General features: G+C 39.8%; 3 protein-coding genes across 12 annotated transcripts in view; 1 reads left to right on the top strand and 2 right to left on the bottom strand.

The window, feature by feature from the left end:
* Positions 1 to 226: 226 nt before the first annotated feature.
* Positions 227 to 17,306, bottom strand: part of LOC307044894 (uncharacterized protein) — a 172,791-nt gene continuing 155,711 nt past the window's right edge. Inside the window, exons 1-5 of one of the 10 annotated variants that reach the window (XR_013809723.1) lie at positions 8,653 to 8,696; positions 8,201 to 8,261; positions 1,031 to 1,334; positions 804 to 902; positions 227 to 360 (exon numbers count right to left, since the gene is read on the bottom strand). Coding sequence is in view for 2 of the 10 variants with exons in the window: in XM_079690328.1 (XP_079546454.1) it covers positions 314 to 360; positions 1,148 to 1,334; positions 3,277 to 3,430; positions 7,845 to 7,912 (456 nt within the window). In the remaining 8 variants the exon portion in view is untranslated. The other 9 variants (XR_013809725.1, XR_013809726.1, XR_013809728.1 and 6 more) reach the window with 9 other exon arrangements.
* On the top strand, positions 1,342 to 5,913 carry LOC307044896 (uncharacterized protein). The gene is made up of 3 exons (XM_079690331.1): positions 1,342 to 1,960; positions 5,531 to 5,615; positions 5,782 to 5,913. The coding sequence occupies exons 1-3, from the start codon at positions 1,742 to 1,744 to the stop codon at positions 5,784 to 5,786; spliced, it is 309 nt and encodes a 102-aa protein (XP_079546457.1). The 5' UTR covers positions 1,342 to 1,741; the 3' UTR covers positions 5,787 to 5,913.
* The window catches only part of LOC307044891 (uncharacterized protein), a 36,233-nt gene continuing 31,780 nt past the window's right edge, over positions 12,854 to 17,306 (bottom strand). Inside the window, exons 3-8 of the mRNA XM_079690322.1 lie at positions 16,787 to 16,952; positions 15,217 to 15,486; positions 14,088 to 14,150; positions 13,491 to 13,558; positions 13,316 to 13,359; positions 12,854 to 12,931 (exon numbers count right to left, since the gene is read on the bottom strand). Coding sequence (XP_079546448.1) covers positions 12,883 to 12,931; positions 13,316 to 13,359; positions 13,491 to 13,558; positions 14,088 to 14,150; positions 15,217 to 15,486; positions 16,787 to 16,952 — 660 coding nt within the window. The 3' untranslated portion in view covers positions 12,854 to 12,882. The remainder of the gene's footprint in view (positions 12,932 to 13,315; positions 13,360 to 13,490; positions 13,559 to 14,087; positions 14,151 to 15,216; positions 15,487 to 16,786; positions 16,953 to 17,306) is intronic.

Here is a 17,306-nt window from a genome sequence, read left to right as displayed (position 1 = left end):
CCTCCTAGTCGCCACCATGGTTTGCTGTGCTGCCTGGGGATGCTCAAATTGCTCAGAGAAAGGAGTACGAATGTACGGCTTCCCCACTGACACAGAGTGCAGGGAAAAATGGCTGGCTCAAGTCAGCAGGAGCAATTTCACGACCAACAGCAAAAAAATATGTGAGGTTATTATATACAAACACTGCATTTGCACTTTTTCACAAAACGAAAACCACACCATTGGGAAAGCTTAATGTTTTGTTTAATACAAAAAAACAGGGAAAGGCTTGAAAAACACTGAGAGTTGAGACTCAGGGTGCAGGGTGAGGGTCTCAATGCAGGTATTTAGGCTCCATTGAATCCCCCTCTGGTTCTTGTGCTGAAAGAGGGAGTAACAGACAGGAGAAAGGGTTATACACACCTACTGTATATAGCACACCTATTGGATGGGAAATGGCCTTGGGGAGATAAGGTGTGGTCTTTGTTCCCAACTGAAGTTATGGAACTTTATTATTTGTGAGTTTAACAAAGTATGACAAATGACATCAGTAACAGATGTGATATGAATTTCTATAAAGTTGTCTCACATTCTTGGTCATATTTTATATAAAGTATGTAATGAGTATAACATGTCCAGTAAGTATAAAGTGTTTCCTAATACTGTGTATTCAACCACTATGGAATATGTATGTGGGCAGACAAAACTGAGTTGTTCTGTGTGTGAAGTAACCTCAAGTCACTCCGCAGGGCACATTTTGATGCAGACCAGTTTGTCAAGACAAAAAAGGGCAAGACTAGGCTGAGAGCAGAGGCTATACCCACCATCTTCGTGCATCGCCCTGTGGTCAAAAAGAGAAGGGCCCCTGCACCACGATTCACCCCGGGACCTGTATCTACAAAGCCCATAGCTCATGATCACAGCTATAGTGTGAAAGGTGACACAGGTACAATAAGTATGAACTCTTAGTAACAAAAGTCATATTTCTTATTTTTAAGTGGTATAATATTTTTAAATGTTCGAAATCTACAGTGCCATGTCTTCTACTTACATTGGTCTCAAAGATTGAGGGAAGAAGGGATGAGGAGACTGAGAGAAAGGAAAGTGAGGGTGAAGAAAGAGAGGACATGGCTAGTGAGGAGAGACAGGGAGGGTGGACATCACCCACTCAGCCAGCAGCCAGTCAGCATACGAGGGAACCAGCAGCCAGTCAGCATACGAGGGAACCAGCAGCCAGTCAGCATACGAGGGAACCAGCAGCCAGTCAGCATACGAGGGAACCAGCAGCCAGTCAGCATACGAGGGAACCAGCAGCCAGTCAGCATACGAGGGAACCAGCAGCCAGTCAAACAGATCTATTAAAAAAATTAAAGAGAAAATTAAAGAGCCAAGAAGGAATCACTAAAAAAGCAAAGTCTGCACTAAGAAAAATCAGGAAGGAAAATGCAGCTCTCAAGAAAACAATGAAAATTAGGGACAACCAGGGGTGGACTGGCCATCTGGCATACCGGGCATCGTCCCGGTGGGCCGTTGACCCAATGTGGGCCGGTCCGCAATGTTTTTTTTCTTTTCTATTTTTCCCCTCTAAATTCCCTCCAATTGGGCCGGCCAATTGGCTACAGAGGGCTAGCAGTGTGTTGCCAGCATCGACACATATTATTGGTCTATTGTTTGTCATTGTCAATCAATCATGGGCTGACAGGCTCAGAGAGCCCTGACAGTGCTGTCAATCACAACACAAACCAGGGTGGGGCGGGACCTCATGGCATGGGTGGGAGTCGCGGGACGGGCTGCTGCTGAGCTGAAAATGGATAAGCAGAAGAAACGCCCGGGTGACGCTGAAAAACTGCGACTTAAAAAGCTGAAGTCTCTGGAGGTGGAGGCTGCTAAATATTCTAAATTGACGGACCTATTTGGTGCCGTGGTCACCGCCCCAGCAGGTGCTGCTGCGCCGGGAGACGAGCGAGTGGAGGCATACATGGTAAGTAACGTTAGCCTGGGGCTGGCTAGGCTAAATTTTTGAGACATGTCCAAAAAAAAGTAGAAAATGTTTTTACATTGAATGTGATGTGACCTAATTAACTGCATAGTCCTACTTGTGACAACATATTAGCCCAGAGTTGAAGGGCTGTGAATGTTGGTAGTTGTGGTTGATTTTGTTTAAATATGCCGAATTGTGATATGGGTTTTTATTGTTCAGATGATTTAGCTAGGCTAGCTAAGAGCTGCTAACGTCAGCGGTTTCTTGTAGTCATAGCAACAGTAAACGTTCACATGGACCAACGAGCTGTAAGTAGAGATGAAGCTGCAGAATCAAGCTGTATTGTAAATACAGATGAGATACTTTGAATTTTAGCACAAAATATAAGTAAACCTATAGGAAATAATTAGATTAATTTGCAATATTTGCCATTAAATGTATTGTAATCTTTCAATTCATTTATTGTTTACTGAGGTGATAACTATTTCATAATTTGTGTGTAACTTTAATTACGGTGTAAATGTGTTACTTTTACTGTAGTTTTCAAATGGCTGTGTATAGTGCTGTCTTGAGCATTTTCAGGTTTTGTCACAAAGATCTGACTTTTTTGCATTGGAAAACACTAAGTGTCATAATGAAAACATGGCAAAGCCACTAGTGTTGTTACGCTCGCGAATGTTTCGTTCAATATGAACTAATCTTTTATCTTGTACATTATTCTGTGGTTTTGAGTTATTTCCCCATCCAATGATAAATGCTTTCCCTATGTCCAGCCCAGACAGGTTCAGGGCAAGTCTAGCTGGTCAGTTCAGGGAGAGAGCCAGACCAATTCAGGCAGCCCAAAGACTGCACCACCTGAGAGGGAAAAGGCTGTGGAGAGTGAGGAGTATGTCAGCCCAAAGACAGGATCACCTGAGAGGGAAAAGGCTGGAGAGAGTGAGGAGTGTGTCAGCCCAAAGACAGGATCACCTGAGAGGGAAACAGCTGTTGAGAGCTATGAGTGTGCCAGTCAAATAACAGATTTTTTTTCACAACCTGATTAGAGAAATCTCCAGTCATTTTTAAATTACCATCCTCAGCAAAAAAGTAGCAATCCAGTGGTGCAGAAAGTGTTCTGTAGCAGAGACGGCACCATTAGAAGGTGGCTGACATATTGTCCAGAGCGTCACATGCTGTATTGTTTCATCTGCATGGCATTCGGTAAGAGAACTGATAGCAGTCTGTTCATCAGTGGAATGTCAGATTGGAGGCATATACACCAGCGCACAGAGGAGCATGAGAGAAGCAGTGGACACAGAAACTGTGCTGAAGCTTACCTCTTGAAATCCACCAGTGCTGATATCAGCAGTGTGTTTGGTGGCAGTCAGATGTCGGCGCACAGAGAGCAGGTCAGAAAGAGACGGCAGGTTTTGGAGCGCATCATAGATGTCATCAAGGTTCTTGGGAAGAGGGGGCTTGCATACAGGAGGTCTGAAAATGAGGCAGCATATACTCTGGAAGACCACACAGTTGATCATGGTAATTTCTTGGAACTCATACTTCTACTGGGGAAGTATGATTTCTGTTTAAAAGAGCTGCATTGACAGCTGCATTGAGAACAGCAAAAAGTTGCATTTGTCTGGTGGCACGAGAGGCAGAGGTTCTCTTGTAACTTTACTCTCCAAAATCACAGTCAACTCAGTGATAGATGCAATTCACAATCTGATTAAAAAAAACATCTCCAGTGATATCAAGAAAGCAGGAATGTTTTCAGTGCAGCTGGAAACAACACAGGACATCACCTCTCAGGATCAATGCTCTATAATTATGAGGTGTGTTACTGATGTTGTTCATGAGAGGCTTGTTGCAGTGCTGAAGTGCAGTTCATCCACTGGACAGGCCTTTGTCAACATGCTGTCAGAAGTTCTGGACAAAATGGGCCTCAGCAAGACCATGTGCATTGGAAATACGACTGATGGGGCATCAAACATGCAAGGCCAATACAAAGGATTCTCCTCACTATTGTCTGCACAATCTCCAAACCAGGTGCATGTATGGTGCTACGCACATGTACTAAATCTGGTGCTTGCAAACACAACCCAGATTGTTATTGAGAGTGGGTCCCTGTTTGCGCTCCTCAATGGCATTGCGGTATTCATCAAAGACTCATATAAAAGGATGAATGTGTGGGAAGAGTCAGGCCGAAACAAGAGACGTAGACGCCTTGCTCCTATTGGCGAGACACGCTGGTGGGCCAAGCATTAGGCCCTGAAGAAGGTGTTTGGCTCCTTTGGAAAACCGGAAGATGGTTCTGTACGTTGATGTGCTGTTGACATTATCAGCTATACAGAAACAGGCAACAGTGAAACCATGTATCCGTGTCATGGCCAGAGGATATGCAGTCATTGCTCAAGTATGAGACGATCTTGACGGCTCAAATCTTCCTCCGCATATTTGAACATACCTCTCCATTGTCTAAATACCTTCAGACGGCAGGAATGGACATCCTCTCTGCTCACAGAATGGTGGCATCGACACAGGATACGCTGAAAAGCTTGGGAAGAGATTTTGAATCTGTAAAAAAAGCAGCAGACACATTTGTCAACTGGAAAATCACAGAAATCCAAGAGAGAGATGACACGGACATTGAAGTGGAGGCCACACTGCCACAAAAGAGGAGGAGGATGAAGAAAGTCTTGCCTGGAGAGATGGCTCAGGATGAGACCCTGGATGATGCAGAAAAATCCTATGAGGTGAATGTGCATAACCGGATCATGGACACAGCAATTGAAGCCATTCATAGGCGCTTTTTAACACACGGCAATCTATATGCTGACTTGGCATGTCTGGATCCCAGAAACTTCTCTCAGCTCTGCACCAGTGCTCTTCCCCAGTCTGCCCTCCAAGACTTAAGCAAGTGCTTGCAAGGATTTGACAGCAGAGCAACCAAGGAAAATATGCAGGCCGAGTTGAAAAGCTTTGCACTCCAGTGGAACAGGCTGAAGGCATCCCCATTGGCAGAGTACAAAGCAAGAACAGTAGAAGATGGATCAGGTGGTGAGGAGGATAACACAGAAGAGGTTGAGATAACTCCCATAAGCTGTTGCTCCTGCAAAGAATGCCCTCTGTGCTGCTACCAGATACTTTGCCGTTTCAACATGCTAACAGATGCATACCCTGTCCTAGGCCTTGCTTATAAATACCTGCTTACATTATCCCTCACACAGGTGGCTTGTGAGCGCACATTTTCAATTTTGAAGTTTATTAAAAACAGACTCAGAAGCACCCTCTCATCTGATAAATTGGAGGCATTTATGTTGATGGCCACAGAGAAAGACATCCTCATGTCCTTGGACTCTGACTCTGTGATAGACAAACTTGCAGAGAAGAGTGAGCTGCTTAAAAAGCTGGTCCACTGATAAGGCGAGAAATATTTAATATTATTGTTATTATCACACATCACACATTATGGATGTAGTAATTCATTATTTGTCATTTTAATGATGCTTTTCAGAAGTTGTATTGTGCTTATGTGTTGATCCTTAAGGGTGTGATCATGTACATTAAATTATCAATTATTCTCCATTACAGGTTGTTCTGATATATTTGAGGAGTCGTTCTCCCTCTGTTCTATATGTGGACTTGTTCTCTCATTTGGGACCATTGTTAGAATTTGGTAAGTTTATCATGTATTTTTTAATGTTGTATAAATTCATACTTCATAATTTTAAAAAAGTTTTGAAAGAAACGCACATCACAAAAGTTTTCAACTCTAGGTGCAGGACAGAGGAAAACATTTTATTTATTTTTCAGACTTAATAATGTATCCAATTCCCTCTCAGGTTGACCACTTGACATGTGAGAGCTTGAGGAGTTGTTCCCCCTTCGTCCATGTTCGAGGACTTGCTCTCTCTCTGCCTCAACTCTCTACCTTCACTGCACCAAAGTGTGGCTGTTGAGTCTCCTCTAGTATGTTGAGTTTATCATTTTTTATGTTTTATGAAATCATACTGAATTTGTGATGATTAGAGACTTAATAATGTATCCGATTCCCTCTCAGGTTGACCACTTGACATGTGAGAGCTTGAGGAGTTGTTCCCCCTCCGTCCATTTTCAAGGATTTGCTCCCTTACTGCATCCACTTCACCACTTTTTGAGAAGTCTATGATTTTTTGAGTATGTCATGTGTCTTATAATGTTATATGAATTCATACTTGATTTGTGATGAGAGACTTAATAATGTTTCCATGTCTCTTTTAGGTGGACCACCCTATATATGACAGCCTAAGAAGTTGTTTTCCCTCTGTCCCCTTTTGAGGACCTGCTTTGTCTCCTCCATCATTCACTGGGCCACTTTTAGGTTCCTGAGCTTATTTCATGTGGTGAGAGGAATGCAATATGTGTATGTTTAAAGGTTATGTTTAAAGGTTTATGTGAAGAAACATACTATATGTGTTATAAAATGACAATTGGTAATTCATAAATGTCTCTTTATATTCTCTGCTACCATTATCTCCTGTCAAACAGGTTTTCCTGACCTGCTAGAAGTTCTTCTTGATGCTTGAGTCATAGATCATATCTGAGAGCTTCGTCTTGACTTTGTGAGTTTATTATGCAACTTGTTTTGTCTCAGATTGAAACAAAAGGTTTGATTATGATTATTTCCTGGCTGAAGATTTTCATATTGATGGTTTTAATTTCAAACATCTGCATATCTTTTAAGTTCAATTAACAGTTATGCAGGTAGGCCTTAGGGCTCTTTTGAGACTTAAGTCATCCTTCATGACGGATACATTTGTTCACTAAGTGTCACTACGTCACAAAAAGGCTACATGGCTACATATATTTGTCAGTACACAGATACTGAGTACAAGTTCTGTTTGCTGTTTCTTGCAGGTCACGAATTTGGTGAGGAGTGGAGCTGGCTGGCTGCGGACGAGGAAGTATAGAGCAATACATACTTGTGCACATACACGTATGAGAATGCATATCTATTCAGACCTGTAACCCATGTCTTAGACTTTTCACACAGCTATGTATATATATATATATATATTTTTTTTTTCCAATTCTCTATTTATGGTTTCATAATGAGTGAGTGAGTTTCAGCTCTAATGCTGTAATATGTTTCTATTTAGATAATTTGTCAGGATATTTTTTTGTTATTATTGTCCAAGTCTGGTTTTAACTAATACTGGGCTTACACCAAAAGATTTTCACAGTCACAGATTAAAAACTGAAAGGGTAGCATAAGGGTTCTTCCCGCTAGTCTCGTCCCACCCCTAGTCATGACATAACTTCTGTTGTGATTTGACACTATAATGAATAAAGATTGTTTGACATAGCTGTCAATTTTAGTCCTTGAGTTCATAGTTAAGTGCTTTATTTGTTAACTGCTATCAAGGAATATGACTCTCCTTTGTAGTATGCATGAGAGAAGATGCCGCAAGTTTAGTGGACTTCTATGTAGTGTCCGCTGATAATGTAGTGGGCTGGTCTGGACAGAAAATGCCAGGGCTGAATTTTTGTCCCAGTCCACCCCTGGGGACAACAGATATAAGAAAACGTTTTCAAAAGACCAACTTAAGGCATTAGGCAGACTCACCACAAAGGGGATGAAATGGAGCAATGAGACAATTAAGAAGGCTTTAAAAATGTGCTTTGCGTGCGGACCAACGGGTTACAAAACTCTGCAGGAATTGCAGATTCCCCTTCCAGGAATAAGGACACTGCAAAGAAGGATGCAATGTGTTAAGTTTGAGCCTGGTGTGTAACAGCTAACATCACTGCCCCTCCACCCGTAACATCACTGCCCCTCCACCTGTAACATCACTGCCCTCCACCTGCCAGCACCCAGCCAGAGGAGCGCAAACAACAAAAACAAGCAAGGTGTCCCGTCATGTACCTGGAAGTTTGGGTTGGCAACATGGAGTAAGAGAGGGACTTGAAAAACCTTGGTGGCTCTCTACTCATGTTGTTACAGTTGTCTTGGTTACAGCTCTCAAGTTTTTTTTTTGTGCCATTTCCACATCTTTAGAAAATATGAAATAAATGAAGTGAAATCAACCTCTTCTCTGGAGAACAAACTTTGATTTCTCTGTCTTGTGAGTTTGCAGTCTTGCAGTTTTGCTCCTCCACCTGTAACATCACTGCCCCTCCACCTGCCATACAGTAGGTTACTAACAAGATGACTTATATAATACAGTGATAGAATACATGTTTAGTATGCTTACTTATATAAAACAGTAGTATTAAACTTACCTTGTGTTTTCACTCTCACTTAAGTCCCTCTCCCTTTGCCATCAATCCAAAATCAGCTGAGCTGCAACATTATACAGACAGGTAATAATCAACATAATCACAAGGACACAATATGGCTCTGCTAAAAACACTCACTCTTACACGCACCAAAGTTATATTTATCTAATATTTAACTCCCTCCACCCCCGCATACAATCCTGTTTAGAAGCCCCTCTTCTCTAATTCAACATCGTTGGACGAAATGACATTAAGAGAACGGAATTTACAATTAAAAGGCTGTTCAACGTGTGTTGCTAACTTGATCCGGTATCCTAGCTTTATCTGTTATCTGTAAACGTTCCCTAAATCTACTAATTTAGGGAAATCCCCTCTCACATCCTTTAATACACATGTTAATATGAATCAGATGTACTGATAATATCCGCAATATAAATCTTTAAACTTCTTCTTACCTTTAAAAGTCCGTCACGAACGGTCTATTATGCTGCAACTCTACAGCTCTGCTATACACAAGTTATTGAGCCGTTTCCGCTCTACATCCTGAACTCCTCCCTTCGATGCAATGCACTTCCGTTTTGGCGGACTGGGTTTGTTTTGCTAGCTAGCTCCGTTGTGCCGACAAAGCACTGATATCGCAGAGACAAAGAGGATATAACAATTACAACATGAAGAAAAGTGGTTCGGGAACTACGTGTGCGGTAGTTGGTTGCAATCACTCGAGAAAGCACCTGAACGAGTGGTTAGATAGAGAGTGCTACGACCAAAAACCAGCACCCAGCACCCAGCCATATTGTTCATTAAATACAGATAAACACAACAAATACTGCATGCATTGTATTTTTTAATATTATATATGAATATTTTCATAGTGATGTAATTGTGTGGGCTGCTTTTATATTTTAATTTGTAATACCTGTTAGGATTAAACATGTGATCTTTCTTGTTGAAGCCATTTCTTTAGTTTCCTCTCAACAATTAATTAATTCAGTGTTATTTATGTACAGTATGAGCTTAATATGAATGATGAACTGTGTTAAAAGAAATTGTAGCACTCTAAGGAACATATGAAATGCAATAATGCAATAACAGTGCAATAATGAAATTAAATTACATCAAACTTTATTTTCACTCAAACAGTACAGGCACATATGATATATTGCACAGCATAAAGAGATCATGTAAATTGTGCATTATGTAAACAACAGACAACTGTTGGCTCCTGTGGGCATGACCTAAATAAGGCAGTTTATTTTGGTTTTAAAATGCTGAGATATTTACTGCAGAACTGTAACCTTCCCTCAACAAAATCGTCAACAATTTTCGGGAGCATGTGGGCAAAGTAGAATGTGCGCAGCCTTATGATATGCCTTCAGACTGTCCATTGCTTTTCCATCTATTGCCATGGATTGAACGAAGTAGGAGCAAATTTTGCTGTACGTTATGCTGGGCCACGTCGTCATGTTATCCTCCCAGTTTTGCACTGAATTCGGGTGGGGGAGAGTAACGCCATCTCCAGTCAAAGAAGTAGAATCGTGTTCCCAAGCTAGCATCACTGTTAGCATCGAAATCGCTGTGTTTACACCAGTGCCCGTCTGACTGTTTACACCGGTTTACACCGACAGACGCTGTGCAAAAGACTTCCGGCGGAAATGAAGTGCATTTGTGTAGGGTTATGGCGCTACCCGTGGTTTGGCGCGTAAACTTGTCTATCCTTGGCGCTAACTTCCGGGGAACGATCGAGAGGCTCCACGATCCGCCATTGCTGGAGTGAACGGAGATGACGTAACTCTCAGTCTATACGGCGCTGGACAAACCCATCCATGGACAAACCCCGTGATAGTCCTCAAGCTCTGATTGGATGTTTGAGTGTGCGCCGAGGGTTACGCCGAGCGTCGAACAGCACTTTGAAATGGGATGGAACCACGGCAGACTGTCCAAAACTGGATTTGAACGGGTCCACCCCCTCCCCCACCCCGTCCCCAGAACTACAAATTTAGTAACTGTGTAGTAACTACACACTATTGTGTGTTTCGCAACATGTTCTATGGCACGTCTCTGCTGGGAATTGTAGTTTTAAAAGACGTTTTCATATTTCCCATAATAAGAAGTTGCCAGTATTAAACTGTGTACATCCCTGGAGGTTTAGGGGATAGGAAACACTCACATTTAAAACATATCATTAATAAATGGGAAAATTGCTTGTGCCCATAATTGGCAGCAGTAATATATATATTAATAATAAATATAAATATAATATATATAATATAATATAAATAATATATATATATATATATAATATAAATAATAAAGCTCTTCTGACCTTAGCTGTCATGTGGGTATATATACCCACATGACAGCTAAGGTCAGAAGAGTTTTATTTAACAGCTCGTCTTATGTCTGTGACCCCTCCTGAAATTGATAAGCCTGAAACATGCACTTGTCAAGGTTCAGAGGCAAATTTTGCAAATATGGCAGTAGCCATCGATCATCTTAAGATAAGATATACTTTATTGATCCCAAGTTGGAAACATTTGCGTTACATCAGCATGTGTAACAGTTTTAAATATGCAGTGGTGTTTATTTGTAAATCATTTAGTATAATCACACAAATTCTGTGTTTTATATTTAATAATTCTGTGTTCTTTATTTATTGAATGTTCAATACCTGACAAGGTCGGAGAGGAACAACTTGGGTCGCAGGTTCCTCAACAGTGCTTTACAAGACATCTATCAATATGTGTGTATACCTCCACCATTAAACTGTTATATTCTGCACATTTCTTATACTATCTACATACATCTTATAAGAGTATAATACATATGTATAATATCAGTTAAAATAAGTGCTTAAACATACAGTAGTTAACATTGCAGGAAAGCAATATATTAGTACTTTGTCAGGCTTAATATTTATACCCCCAAAGCTTTTTTCTTATTCAAAATAAGACCTTAACCTAAAGTATTCTTTAATGTTTAAATAAAGCCTGATTAGTTTGTCTGTCTGTGTCTCCTATTAATATCTAATAATGAAAATAATAAATGTCAATAACGTGCTTTAACCACTAGGTTTCCCTTTCTATCAGCTGTGCACCGTCATGGTGTAAATATACCAATATACCGAGTGGATCAAATATAAAAGTCAGCCGAATTAGTATTGATACTGCAAGGAGTTGACCGTCCGTCAACATGTGACCGGTTGGGAGTGAGAACGTGTTGTGTACAGAGTTATTGCAGTGGGCCGGAATGTTTTCCTGTATCGGTTCCTGTGACAGCGGAGCTGCAGCAGTCTGTTGGAGAAGGAGCTCCTGTCTGTCCAGGTGGGGGGGGGGGGGGGGGGGGTTATCTGTCTGTCCAGCTGCAGGTGGAGAGGATGGGTGGGGTTACCCATGATGGAACCAGAATAAGTTTTTTTGGCTTACACGCCTTTCATCGTAGTGGAAAATGTTGTCAGATGCAATATGTTTGGATAGTTTCACCATTGAAATGCGTTTGATAACACTAGGTGCTCTAGTGCCAAAGTTGTGGCCCTAAAAAAATATCAACTATTCATTTGTATGGCATCCAGAGCTTCCACATTTTAGGGAATATGTTTTTTGATTTAAAATATCATCAATGTCATAAGCAATGGTTACATTAAAACCCTCCTATTGTATTAGTTTCCACCCCTTACTTTGGTGTTCGCGGTCAAATTTGACCGGTCATGTTTTAACTGCTATTACATTAACACAAAAAACATGAATCATCACCAAATTTCATTCATTTCATCAACATCGTATGTTGAGTTGGCACCTCAGCTCAAAACATACAAAAAAAAAGAAGAATAGAAAGTTAACCCATTGAAATGATATGAGAGCAGTGCTACAAACTACAATTCCCATTAGATACGCGCCCAACAATCGTTACGAAGTACACAGAGCTGACATATTTGTAGTTCTTTCGGCGTGTGTGCGTGGACTCGTTCGACTTGTCTTGCGTTGACGGCCGGATAGGCTCCATTCCCTTTCAGAAATCCGTCAATCGGATGCACTTTTGCCTCCTTAGCAACGGCAGTATCGTTTGGGTGGCGATCTGAGTTCGGGTACCGTATCTGTGACGTGACAAAGGGTCGCCGTGACAACGTGGTGATGAGATGTGGATAACTTTCAAGATAAAGACCATCCTGATACTCGAGTTGTGGTTTTCAATAAGTGAAAAAGAAAATTCAAAGTAATCACTACCATTTTAATATCTCAAGCATTTGTCCCCAAAAGCTTTCAAATGTAGTAGCAAAACCAGTGATCCAGATCAGGATCATTTTAATTCGGCCTATAATTAAATGATATAATAATAATACATTTTATTTTTAGAGCGCTTTTCTGAAACCCAAAGACGCTTTATATGCAAGCCTACCTCCAAAGCGTTATACTTCGGAAGTTAAACAAATTAGATAAGGCAGTGGATGGCAAAGTACCAGATTTCACACATGAATATGCTTAAAATAGGTTATGGTTTTCCTATCACTGACAATGAAATCATGTAGTATTTCAACTGTAATTTCCTAAAAAGTCAAATGCATTTTGGTGGAGGTTTTCATCTTATTTCTAATAGAAACATTAAATATGACTCAAATGGAGCATATAAACAAGAGAACAAACGTGCAAAAACAAAACTGGTGTCCAAATAACAGATTTTATTTTTATGCATTATCCCGGAGAATTCTTCGGCTGCCAGGAATGAGCCCACTCCTTGCCACTGAAAACAGAATGGAATAATGTTAGTTACAGTTACTGGTTTCGTCTTTCCGAAAAGCATAAACCATGTGTGAAGCAAACATTTTATCACTCAATTTATATAAGTAAATGTTTCATTTACCATTTAGAAAAAGTGAACATAGAAATGAAAACAAATGTTCTCACAAACAATAAAAACAAACAAAAACACATACATTAACAACAATGAAGTTAAACAATCATTTGTTCCTACACTACTTCAGCTGCTTCAGAATAACAGCAGTGAAATATATAAGAGGACTGGTGGTAGATTTGGATGTTTTGCATTTGTTAAATATCATGTGTTTGTTCTCCAACATGGGACTACATCAGATGACATGAAGCCAAGTAACTGGAAGATATATACCATACTGGACAGGGCTCCCACTCCACCAAAATGTCTGCTTTTCCCTATCAAAAGAAGAAAACAAATCTCTAATTTCGGAAAAACCAAACGCACATTAGCTATTTAGCAAACAATTGTGTTGGAAGTTTGTAAATCATAAAGCACACCCTATGCATTACTTTTATTCCCGTCTAACCTTTCTCATTCTTTCTTTTATTACACTCCTGATGGGGAAAGTTTCTAGCTGAGTGTGGTAGGAGCAATCTGTGAACATCAAAGCAGGTTCCACATACAGTATTAGTCATATTAGAAATAAAATAAATACAACTATGAACACTTAAGTAGCAACCAGACTTGCACGATGAAAAGTGACCACACTGTTATCACTGGTCAAAAGTTACTGTATACATCATTGAAATGGAACCAAGCTGCTCTCAGTCCTAACATGGGATGCTTGTTTGAATGGCCATACCACTGCTGAGCCTGAGATGACCAAAGAAAATACTGCACTGCTGCTTCCTTTACTGCCTAGCATTCTCATCACCACCTTATCAACTATGACTGTATGTATTTTAGTCCAATTAGACAATTAAAGCTCTTTGGATTTTTGGATAATGTATCAGTTATAGTTATTAGTCACAATATAGCATTGTTAACTCACTGAAGAAGCATCAATCACTGCGTTTACATGCACTTTGCTAAAGCACATGTCGATAGATTTATTAGAATACCAATCAATTCGACTCATGCAAATGTTTATAATCAGTCAAAATACTTAATACTGTTAATATACCTGACTTTTTCTTTTTGCGTCTAGGACCAAGTACTGTGTCCCTCACGGACCCTGTCCTGACAGCTGTGGGATGAAGAAGAAATATTACTATATACATACAGTACACCAAGTTAAGCTTAAACTCAAGCTTCAAAATACATCCCACAAATGCAGCATCACATGATGCAATAGGTGTTAGGTACAGATATTTTTTTGTTATTGCGATTTAATTGAGGTTGATCTATGAAGTCTAGGTGTTTTGTTGTCTTGCCTATATAATTGACTCCATACTTTATGTGTAATGAATAGTTTGATAAATATTAACATGTTGTGCTGTAACGTTAAATGAATTTAACTTTGATTCAAAAACCTAAGTTTATTCCCCGTATGTTCATTATGAGACAGTGTCGTATCTAAATGCAGTTCTTGAGTATAAAGTTTAAATATGCTGCATGACGTTGTTGCATGAGTTGCTTCGAAGTTTACCCCTATGTTCAGGGATTGCTTTAGGTAGACCACAATATTAATGATATCAACCTCTCGTACAATATATGGACATGAGCCAAATCATTTTGATGTAATCGACCTACTGCCCAACGCTACAATGTAAGACCCTTTCTGTGTGTAAACAAAATCACATAGGAGTTTTATTTTGTGATTTATCAAATGTAAAGTAAGCCTGCTGTTGCTTTGCATTTTTGTGTGAAAAAGGTATAACCATATAGTAACCACACGTTCAGGAATGAAAGACTGTATTTTTCTAAACGTTTAATATTTATTTATATCCGAGTACCTAAGGATATACACATACCCAAGTATCCCATTTTCCTTTCATATTTATGAAGTTGTAGGTGAAATTGTTATTTAGATTAAGCTATTGTTGTTATTATTATTTACCTATTGGAACAATCATTATTCCCAAAAATGCAAGAAGTGCAATTAGGTGTTTTGAGATATTGTAGAAGCATGACTTGTCAACAAGTTACCTACAATAATATTTTAGGAAAATACCGGAAAACACTCTTGACTTTTACAAATATAAAAGCTGCAAATCTCAGAGAACAAATGTCACTGTGTGTGCTGTGTGCTCTGCATGTGTGACCATTAAAGAGGGTTTCATCCCTCCGATTCTATCTATCTATTTTATTACCTGGACCCTCCGTGGTGGTAGCCTGTCTCACATCATCCCGCTGGGGCTGCTCCTCCTGCCCCACCTCTATGATGGTGCACTGCTTCACGGGGGGGGTCTTCAGCACCTCCACCTGCACGGTGCTTGTCTCTGGCACCTGGCTCTCTGTGGTCCCTGCCTCCTGCCAGTTGTTTTTTGGTTCAGATGGGTCACAGGGTGTGAGGTTCAGCGTGACTGTCTCTTCTTCAGGATCTTCCGCAACCCCCTGGCCAGTGGAGTCCTGTGTCCAACCTGTGCAAGTTAAACAAATGTTGGTCTTGACTTGCTTAAGACAAAGAGGTTAACTCATATATCTAGAAATAAGAAATATAGCGTGCTTAAGGTATGTTTCCAGACAGGGTCAAAAATATACTCGTCATGTCATAGGACTGTGTGCAGTCAAAGTTAATAGCAGAGAAATAGTGGTATTTATCCAGTCAACCATTTATGGTTTTGTTTTTGCGATATTATTCTTCCGATTTGTGTCTACATTCCATGTGATGTGACATGTCAATTTGTCGGTAGACAACATATAGACGTGTGCATGTATGTTCCCTTACATTATTTACATCCACAAATTTTGTTCAGAATTTATGAGACTGACGCAAACGTGTTTTGCATAAGTGCAATCAAATAAGTAGCAAGTCGCTTTAGATAAAAACATAAATGTAATGTAAAGGGACCTCTGGATGCACTGGATAACTGCTTTTGTTTACAACCCGAGAAACATGACCTTAATACAGAACTGCCAAACTGAATATGTGGTCAACTGGGATCGTCTTCATGTATTGTGCTCTTACCATTAACCTCAAAATATTTCTCCCTTTTGGGCATTGATAAAGGAAACCGTTTAGGAACGGTTTGCTAAAAGGAAATTGCTTAAGGGATGGCTCAAGCCTAAACATACATTTCAGTCATCAAACCTAACTACCTTGACATTAACAACTTTACAACTTTCAATTTGTATACAATGAATGCGCAAGTGGTAGCACAATACCCCAAAATGGTTTTTCAAATTCACGTAAACTTGCCTAACTATTTTCTGATAAATAACAGTTAAATGTCCCCTCTGCAGAGTAAGCCATGTCTCATTAGGCTACATACTCAGTGTTTAAAAATGTATTTATTGTATGTAGTTTGCTAAAATAATAAACAGTCAAACGTTGTCCATATCCCTAAATATTTTGCAATTACTTTCAACTTTTGTAATACTTTGCAGCTAAAAATAGTGACAGTTAACAGGTAGAAAGGATGTGTGTTAGTTGTCTCACAAAAATATAGTTTGCCAAACCCAAATAAATGGCTCGAATGAGAGCTTTCTGGCTGTATCAAAGGATAAATACTGGATCAAGTTGTTGTCTCACAAGATTTGGATGAATTGAAAACAGTCGCTGTAAGCTGTTGTTAACTTAACTGACTTTATTAAATGAGTTGATCCAAACTCATTCCATATAACTGTGTTGGTTATAAGGAAATGTTAAGCTCTCCATTGATACAAACATTCTGTGTACACAATACTGTGAACTGTGAAGATATAGTGCAAGCATCTCACCTTCATAAAGGTACTCATAAAAAGTGCCTATCTTGTCAAGGTAATCCTGGGCATAGGCGGTCAGTGTGCAGCGAGGGGTTAGGATTTCACATTTGGCGTCCTTCTTCCTGGTCTCCTTGCCAAGAAGCAGCACTGGTTTAAAGCCAATGGCATGGAGTTTCTCAAGCTGTAATGCCAAAATAATATATTTACTGTTTAAAGAAATGGAAAGGAAACATCAACAACAACTATATAACTACAACTATAACATTACTGATGACAGCATCTAGTTGTATGCCATTCATAAACCTAGATGCTGAGTTAAGCTTTTGCAGAATCATGTATTTACCAGGAAGGGTTACACAATAGAAGCAGAAAATATTTTATAGACAAACACAAAATACAAATAAATCAGTATCCTGAGTGCCAGTTCAAACCCTGATAATCTTAAAGTTAAAGTACAATAAGATACAAATGTGTGACCACTCAACAATTAACAGTTAATGTAATAGATATAAGTCATGGTTGATGACCTTCCGGG

Source organism: Notothenia rossii (genome assembly GCF_949606895.1).
Source record: "Notothenia rossii genome assembly, chromosome: 6".
In the NCBI taxonomy this organism is placed as follows: domain Eukaryota; kingdom Metazoa; phylum Chordata; class Actinopteri; order Perciformes; family Nototheniidae; genus Notothenia; species Notothenia rossii.
The sequence above is the reverse complement of the archived record's forward strand: the minus strand, read 5'-3'. Positions and strand labels throughout refer to the sequence as shown.

Bases quoted from the DNA above. Each gene is read 5' to 3' on its own strand.
- LOC307044896 (XM_079690331.1), top strand. From the start codon at position 1,742: ATGGCATGGGTGGGAGTCGCGGGACGGGCTGCTGCTGAGCTGAAAATG. The intron at 1,961-5,530 runs GTAAGTAACGTT...TCTCCATTACAG, and splicing joins AGCGAGTGGAGGCATACATG to GTTGTTCTGATATATTTGAG.